At 58.4% G+C, this 7,935-nt stretch overlaps 1 protein-coding gene across 1 annotated transcript in view; it reads left to right on the top strand.

Annotated features, from left to right (window-relative positions):
- LOC116815428 (espin) overlaps positions 1 to 7,935 on the top strand; it is an 86,737-nt gene that overhangs the window by 69,991 nt on the left and 8,811 nt on the right. Inside the window, exons 11-12 of the mRNA XM_032763838.2 lie at positions 5,474 to 5,619; positions 7,218 to 7,493. Coding sequence (XP_032619729.1) covers positions 5,474 to 5,619; positions 7,218 to 7,493 — 422 coding nt within the window. The remainder of the gene's footprint in view (positions 1 to 5,473; positions 5,620 to 7,217; positions 7,494 to 7,935) is intronic.

Below are 7,935 nucleotides of genomic sequence, written 5' to 3'. Positions count from 1 at the left end.
CTCCAAGGAGAGACCCAGGAGGTGAAGCCGTGTGAGCTTCTTGCCCTGAACAAGTCTGCTCCAAGGGAGAGGAGGCTCCCCAAAGTCCTGACTGGCTTTGTGGGGAGCAGTTCCAGAGCCTCACCCGGGGACTCCGTGACACAGGGTAACTGGCAGTGCACCACAGAACCATGCCGGCATGAGCAGCTGGCCTCAGCACCTTGGGAAATGGACTGCACCTACCGTGAGGCTGTTAGTCCCACAAGCCCCCTGGTAATACCATATTTTCTGTTCTGGGGGACCAGGTGACTAACCCCCTGCCATCCAGCAGGAGACAGGCAGGGTCAGGACCCCTCACACCATATACACAGACACACGCTCATGCCATGTTAGGCTTGATTGGCACTGAGTTGGCGTTAAAGTGTCCAGCCTTGCTACTATGAGCAGCTGTGCAGTGCGCCAGAGAAAGTCCCGTCCAACTCCCACCATAGCCCCCTCCCTGGCATGGCAGGTTCCATCAAGGAGACTTAGTCGGACTGGGCCCAGGAGTCCAGATGAAAATAGTTGTGTTTAATCAGCAGCGGTGGGGCTATTTACTTCCTAGCCCACAGCTTCGGCCTGGGCTCAGAGGTGCAAGGCGTGTGTTAGGCGCATGCCCTGTTCACATCACTGGCAGTGGGCTCACACACACACACACATAGAGTGGCTTGGCTGTGGGAGTTCAGTTGGTCCAGGAAAGACTGGGACCCCAAAAAGCTGGAGCAGCAGCAAAGAGGAAATACCTGCCTAGTGCCAGAGGCTGCTCTGTTGTGACAGCAGCCTGGTGCTCCAGGGCACCACACGGAGGGGGTCAGTCGTGCTTTGATTCACAGCTGCTATCGCTGTCCTCGGGGCGAGTGAGCGGCTCACCTGGAGGGAAGAACCCTCGATGCAGCCAGCACTTGGCTCGTACACACCCAAAGCAACTCACAGAGGCAGGCCTGGGGTTGCTAGGAGAGATCATTTGCGTGGTTTTTTGGCAGTGGGTGACCGTGCACAGGCTGGTTAATCTGTCCTGCTTTGTGGTGGGTGGGGGCTGGTCGCTGTGTCCCAGGAGCTGCTGTTTTATCACTTCGGGAAGGTGCAGGCCCTGGCTGGCCATGGTGGGGACTGCTGGCTCTAACTCTGCACTGGCTGAAGTGATGTGCTGCCAGGCTGAGCGAGGTCAGGGTGCTGACACATCCAGGGAAAGCAAATGACATGTCGAAAGCAGCATGGACATTCGTCAAGCAGGAGCCGGCTGGTGCAGCAGTGCTCTGGGGCAGGAGGGTTTCTGGGGTCTCCGATGCCTGGGAGCTGTGGGGTTGGCAAGACCCGTGTTTATTAAACTCCCTTTGGCTGGCTAACAAGCTTACTGTGTGCTGCGCAGAGACTGGCTCCTTGCCGCCCGGGTGGGACTTGGGGTCCGGACGCTGGTGGAAGCTGGTCCCTCCCCAGGTGACACAGGAGTGTGGCGGGGTTGGCTCTGTTCTCCCCCACCATTACCCTGGGCTGCACCACCATGCTCCCTTTCCAAAGTAACAGTCTGCAGTGGGGGCACTCGGTGGTTGGCAGCATTGGCTGGGGCAGCAGGACGGGGGCAGCCAGGGGTGTGCAGAGCACCTGGCCCCCCCGACCCAGTCCCCACCCTGGCAAGGTGCGAGGAGGAGGCTGCAGGGCCCATGCTGTGTGCACCCCAACAGGGGCCCCAGTTGTGCTAATTGACTCGGCCTTGTTGTGAGGGTCTCCCCACCACACTCCACAGTTTAACACTCCTCTAGGGCTGCACAGGTTGCGGGCGCCCCAGGGCAGAGCAGACCTGCTCCACGGATGTTTGCAATGGGCCTGCAGGACCCCTTTGCAATATGTCTGCACATCCCATCTCTGAGGGCAGGGAGGTGAGCTCTGAACTGAGCACTCACTGTCCCATGTCCAACCTGAATGGGCCAGGCAGTCACCTTGGCCCCACACTGAGAGTTTATACGAATCCCCTTCCCCTGAGCTAGCCAGGCCCAGGAAGGGTCCATAGGTGGGACGGGAGTAAATGGCAGGGGACATGGTTTGTTTTAGCCAAACACAAGTATTTGCACCATTCAAACACGTCAAGCCAACCCCCGGCTGAGAGCGAGCAGGATGGACATGCACACCCTTAGGAGGGACAGGCAGGGTTGGGTTTAGCCCAACTCTGCGCCCCTTGAAATCAGTGGTAAAACTGCCATTAACACCCAGGGAAAACTGCTCCCTGTATGCGCCGTCAGCCTCGGTAGTTTGGACGCTGGTAGCAGCACGGGGCCACAATCCAGGTCCTGTTGCAGTGCAGGCACTGTGCCAGTGCCTTTGATGGCGGCAGGGTCAGCCTGGCAGGTGAGGAAATAAGCGTGACTGTCCCTTTTATTGCCATTGCAAAGTAACAGCTGGCCCCAGGGCAGGGAGCTCAGTGCAGCCAGCGCGGTCAGTATGTGAATCTGACGGTGGTGCCTGGCGCAGCTCTCACATGCTGAGCTGCATCAAGAAGAGCAGCAACATCTGGGCTAGTTCGGGTCCTGGCTCCTTAGGAAACCCCTGAAAGTGCTAAGACGAATCCCTTGCAGACTGCACAGTGGGGCCTTTGTGCATGTTCATATGGCCGGCATTAGCTGGACACGTGAATACCATCATGTCTTTTGCCATCAACAGCTTATTACTGTTTACAATTTGGCAGCCATTCAAAGCTTGGTCTTATTACCACTGAATCCAGGAGGATTTGGGGGGCACAGCAGACGCTTAACGACGATTCATTTTCCCAAGTGGGCCATTAATGCCAAACAGCCTTTTGTCCCCTTGCGCAGCCTCAGCCAAAAAGGAAAAGCGCTTCAGCCCATTCGTTCGCTCTGGCAGAAGGACAGCAGGGGAAGCACTCTGCCGCCTTGCAATATACCGCCTCATTAGGAAACGCCACTCACATGGCACAGGACCTATGGTGGGTAAAAGGGCCGGCAAGTTTTCTCGAGCTGGTGGCTGGACTGGAGCATTGGGGCTGCATAACATGCATCGCTGTAGACAAAGCAAAACAGGGCAAGTCTCTGCAAAGAGCTGCAAGAATTCCGAGCTCGCACAGAATACTAGTGCTTCCAAGTGCTGTAGAGATGTTAGCTAATTCAGCTGTATCTAATGCTTTGCCTGCAAGAGCAGTGGGACCTGGTACTGCTGATACGTTAGATGATCAGAACATCCTATAGAAACAGGGCAAACTCATCTCCCATGTGTGCTGCAGGTTTGCTTTGTGGGGGCTGACTGCACACAGGAAGGGGAAAGTAGCTCTGTAGAGACCGCCAGCAACCGACCGGACAGGCATCTTCAGGCATCAGGTGGCCCTGCTCTCCTCTGGGCTAGCCTGGCCCTGGCAGGGCCGTGCTCAGACTGGATTTCACTGCTCAGTGAAGCTCAAGAGCACTAGAAATTTGGGCTTACCTGGCTGACCTTGTTCTGACCCCACAGCTGCCGGCTTTATCCCTTCTTAACTTTACCTGACTGTTGCTTCACACATGGAAGGCAAGTATGGGGTTGGCAGTGAGGGATTGGGCGCGTGGCATGGGCTTAGTGGCACAGCAGCGCTGCTGGCAAAGGAGAAGCCCCTCACTGAGCCAACCTGCTAGCACAGCTCAGTGCTCGTGGGGCTATTAGGAACCGGGCTGCCTTGGCTGCATCCATTTCCTGACTTCCCACGTGAGTGTGCTCAGTTTTATTCTTAGCCAGTACGTCTTTAACGTTGGCTGCAGAGTTACTGTTGAGGCTTTGTTTCAGAAGTGACTGGTCAGGACAGGGCAATCCTGCCACCACAAAGGCAGCAGGGCTGTCGAACGATTTCCAGGGTGTGCAGATCTGCTGAGCAGGCTGGAGGGTGCTGCACCGGTGGAGATGCTGGTGTTTCCGTGGGCTCTGTAGGATTAGCGCATGAGGCACAGAAAGAACTCTGGGTCCTAACGGCAGCAACCAGCCAGCTCCTTCCATTAATTTGCTCTTTCCCCACTCAGTCCGTTGGCGACTCGGTGGATTTTGGACCCTGGAGGAGGCGGTGCCGCCTGGCTTCCTGCTTTGTGTTTTCTGATATTTGAAAGGCTTGTAGACTTCCAGGCACTGAGTCCAGTGTACAGCAGTGAGGGCCCTTCCCGCCCAGTAACTGTCTGGGGCAGCGCTTGTTTTGGGTCCAGGAAGCTAGGATTTAGCTAGGGCGAGAGGGGATTTTGCCCCTGTGGATAGCCCTCTGGGGGCGGGGTGCTCCGAGAGCCCCGAGTGCTGTAGAGATGTTAGCAAATTAAGCTGTATCTTGCATGATTTGTATTGTTGTGGTGTTTGGGAGCCCAGTCATGAATCAGGACCCCGCTGTGCTGTGCTTTAACTACATGTAAGCATCTTTTTAAAGTTCATTTTTCTTGTCTGCTGAGTAATTTGGATGTAGCACTGGGAGTAGAATCAGCTGCATTTCCAAGGGACAGTGTGTTGGTACTAGGGACAGCCAAGGAAAGGCATTCATGAGCAAGCCCCTGTTCATACCTGGGGAGGGGGGAGGGATACCCCAACCAGCCACCCCAAAGGTAGTGTTCGGAGGTCACACCTGGGGGCTGGCCCAGCTGGGGCTCGAGGTCATTTCGGAGCAACAGGGAGTCGTCTGCAGTGTGGGGCAGTAACATTGTGAGGAGGCAGTTGGGGGAACCATCGCCCCACTTGGCCAGAAGAGCCCTAGGCCCCAGAGCAGGATGATGCTGGGACAGCAGGGCACTGCCTGGCTTCGCCATGCCCACCCCCCATGCAAAGCAAACCCCCTCCTGAGACTCCTGAGCCTTCTGCCCCCCACAGCCCACTTGGCACCACCTCAGATCCATGGTGCGGGGAGCTTGGGCCCAGCTGGCACTAGGCGCTAGGCTTAGCCAGAGGCAGGTGGAAGGGAAGCAGCTGCAGGAGCTGGCTGAGAGTAGACGGAGATTCATCTCCAAGTTCAGAGTCCAGGGTGGGCAGGTTCCCCAGGTGATTTCAGATGGATCAGAGAGCGACTTCCCTCCCAGTTGATTCTGGCTGAGGGCTGTACCTAGTTCTTCCAGATGGGCCGCCCCCGTGTCACCCGGCCTCAGCTGTTGCAAGCCGGCCCCTGCAGTCCATCAGCAGGCAGAATGCAGCAGCTCTGTGCTCTGGGACCTACGCCCACCGCCTCTCACTTTCAGGGTGGGTTTTGACCTCGAATGCCTCAGGTGCTTGGGAGCTGCCTGCATGGGCAATGCCTCTCCCCCATCCTGCTGCAGGGGAGCTCAGCCACAGCAGCAGGCCTGCAGAGAAGCTGCCCACAGGGCCCCTGACTCTCCCCCAGTTCAAAGTGGCCCGAAGCTGCTGAGCTCCAAGGTGCAGTTTGAGGCCACATCCCCTGGCTCAGGGCTCTGGGGGGCCAGGCCTGGGGTGAGTTTCCTGTGAGTCTCCTCACCACATCCCCTCTTCCTCCTGCCAGGTTCCAAGTCGTTCAATATGATGTCCCCAACCGGTGACAACTCCGAGCTGCTGGCAGAGATCAAGGCTGGGAAGAGCCTCAAGCCAACTCCGCAGAGCAAAGGCCTCACCACTGTCTTCTCAGGCAGCGGCCCGACGGGGGCCAATGTAGGTGACTGCCTGGCCCCGCTCCACTCGGGCCTTGCTCAGCCAATTGTCTCTGCCGGGGGGGAGGGAGCTGGGTTAGGAACAAGATTAACTTTTTAATTAAGTGCGGCAAATTTGATTGGCTGCAATTGTCACAACAAGCTGGAATCCTCAGCAAAATTTAGCATGATCCGCTTTGTGCTGTAAGCAGGGAGCTGCCGGGAAGGGGGGCCGAGGGCTGGGAGCCCAGGCGGGAGGGGCACTTTCCACAGGAGACAGCCGCTGCTCCCAGTAATCCCAGGGGCCCATGGAGCCCTGGAGAGACGTGGGCCGCGATCATCCCTGGACGGGCTGTGTACTCCAGCACTAAAACCCAGGCAATGGTAGGCCTTCCCCCTGCAACCCCTGAGCCCGCTCCCCACAGAGCACTCTGGCCAGGAGTCAATGTAACCTTCCCCCCAGGGATGCCGCCAGCCACTGTCCCCCTGCAGAGCACTAGCAATGAAGGCGGGCTCAGCCCAGCCATGAGCAGCTGTCCAAACACGGGCACCAGCCCTCCTAGGGACCGCTGGGGTGGGGAGTCCCCAAAGCACCCCAGAGCCAGCTTGGCCCCCCAGAGGCAGGGCTACTGTGAGGCTCCCACCTGTACAGGTTCAATGGGTCTGACAGGAAAGAGGCTCCTTTCCCTGGGCTGTGTTGAGCCCTCCTGTCGAATTCAGTTCTGTGTCTCACGCTGCACTCCAAGGCCCCAGGATCAGCAGTGCCAGGCACTGTACAAGCACCTAGTGAGAGGCAAGCGCTGCCCCAAAGCCCATACAACAGATGCTGGGCGAGGGGAGGAGAATGGCAAAGCTCAGCCCTTCTCCGAAATGGCTCAGACACCTGGAGGAAGGGTCTCGGTCCCCATGGCTTATGGGGCTGGGCTCCCCAGCACAAAATGTCCCACACACAAGACTTACTTTGCAATGATAGGGGTGCTGGGACTCAAGCATATTTTATCTTTCATAACCTATGCACCAGGCCCAGAGGTGCCGGGCTCTGAACTGCCAGGCCCGGATGTGCCGGGGCTCTGCACTGCCAGGCCCGGAAGTGCCAGGTTCTGAACTGCCTGGCCCAGAGGTGCCGGGGCTCTGAACTGCCCAGACCCCGGGGCGCCGGGGCTCTGAACTGCCCGGCCCAGAGGTGCTGGGCTCTGAACTGCCCGGCCCAGAGGTGCTGGGCTCTGAACTGCCAGGCCCGGAGGTGCCGGGCTCTGAACTGCCAGGCCCGGAAGTGCCAGGTTCTGAACTGCCTGGCCCAGAGGTGCCGGGGCTCTGAACTGCCCAGACCCTGGGGCGCCGGGGCTCTGAACTGCCCGGCCCAGAGGTGCTGGGCTCTGAACTGCCAGGCCCGGATGTGCCGGGGCTCTGAACTGCCAGGCCTGGAAGTGCTGGGCTCTGAACTGTCCGGCCCGGAGGTGCCGGAACTCAGCCCCAGCAAGGCCTGGCACAAATTAAGCACTGCCAGCATGGGGCAGAGGGGTCCTGGGTAGCTTCTCTCTGAGCGAGTGCCTTCTCCCATAGCATCTCCCTCATGTCACACCACGCCCTGAACTAAAGCTCTATCTTTCTGCCATCCAGCTAGAGACTGCAGCTTCCTCCCTGCCCCTCACGAGGACGCTGACCCCACCAACCACGCCCGACTCAGCCTCTGTCCTCAGGGCCACCAGCTCTGCCGAGCCGGTCATCAACGGCAACTCGCCGCTCATGGCCTTGGTGCAGCCCAGCCAGCTGGACATCGAGGCCCTGATCCCCACCCACGACGAGCAGGGACGGCCCATCCCTGAGTGGAAGAGGCAGGTGATGGTGCGGAAGCTGCAGATGAAGATTCAGGAAGAGGAAGAGGAAAAGCGCAAGGTAAGAGGGAGGGTGCCCTCCAAGTGCTGCAGTGTGGTGTGCTGTGACCGTCCCCTGCCGTGTGCTGTGAGGGAGCCAAGGCCATGAGACGGGCCTGAGGCAGCCACTCTAACCGCCCTTGGGTTGGACCCGGCGGCTCAGAAAGGGGGACGGGGAACAAGGAACCAGTGAGCCTTGGCCAGCCGGGCTGCACAGGGCAGGATTTGGGTCTCCAGGACAGGTAGAGGAAAACCCCCTCATCCCTCCCAGCCGCCAAAGTGCATTATGGGAGAGGCAACCATCAAGACTTGGTGGAGGATTAAGTCTAAAGAAATGCATAAGCCCCCATTAAAACCTACCATAAAAGCCTGCCGTTGTGCAATCCCTTCACCCAGGCCATCTCAGTGCCGTTAGAAAGTGACCCTAATAGTCAGTGATTTGGGGGTGCAGAGGAATTACTGGA

Source organism: Chelonoidis abingdonii, chromosome 23, assembly GCF_003597395.2.
Source record: "Chelonoidis abingdonii isolate Lonesome George chromosome 23, CheloAbing_2.0, whole genome shotgun sequence".
NCBI lineage: Eukaryota > Metazoa > Chordata > Testudines > Testudinidae > Chelonoidis > Chelonoidis abingdonii.
The sequence above is the reverse complement of the archived record's forward strand: the minus strand, read 5'-3'. Positions and strand labels throughout refer to the sequence as shown.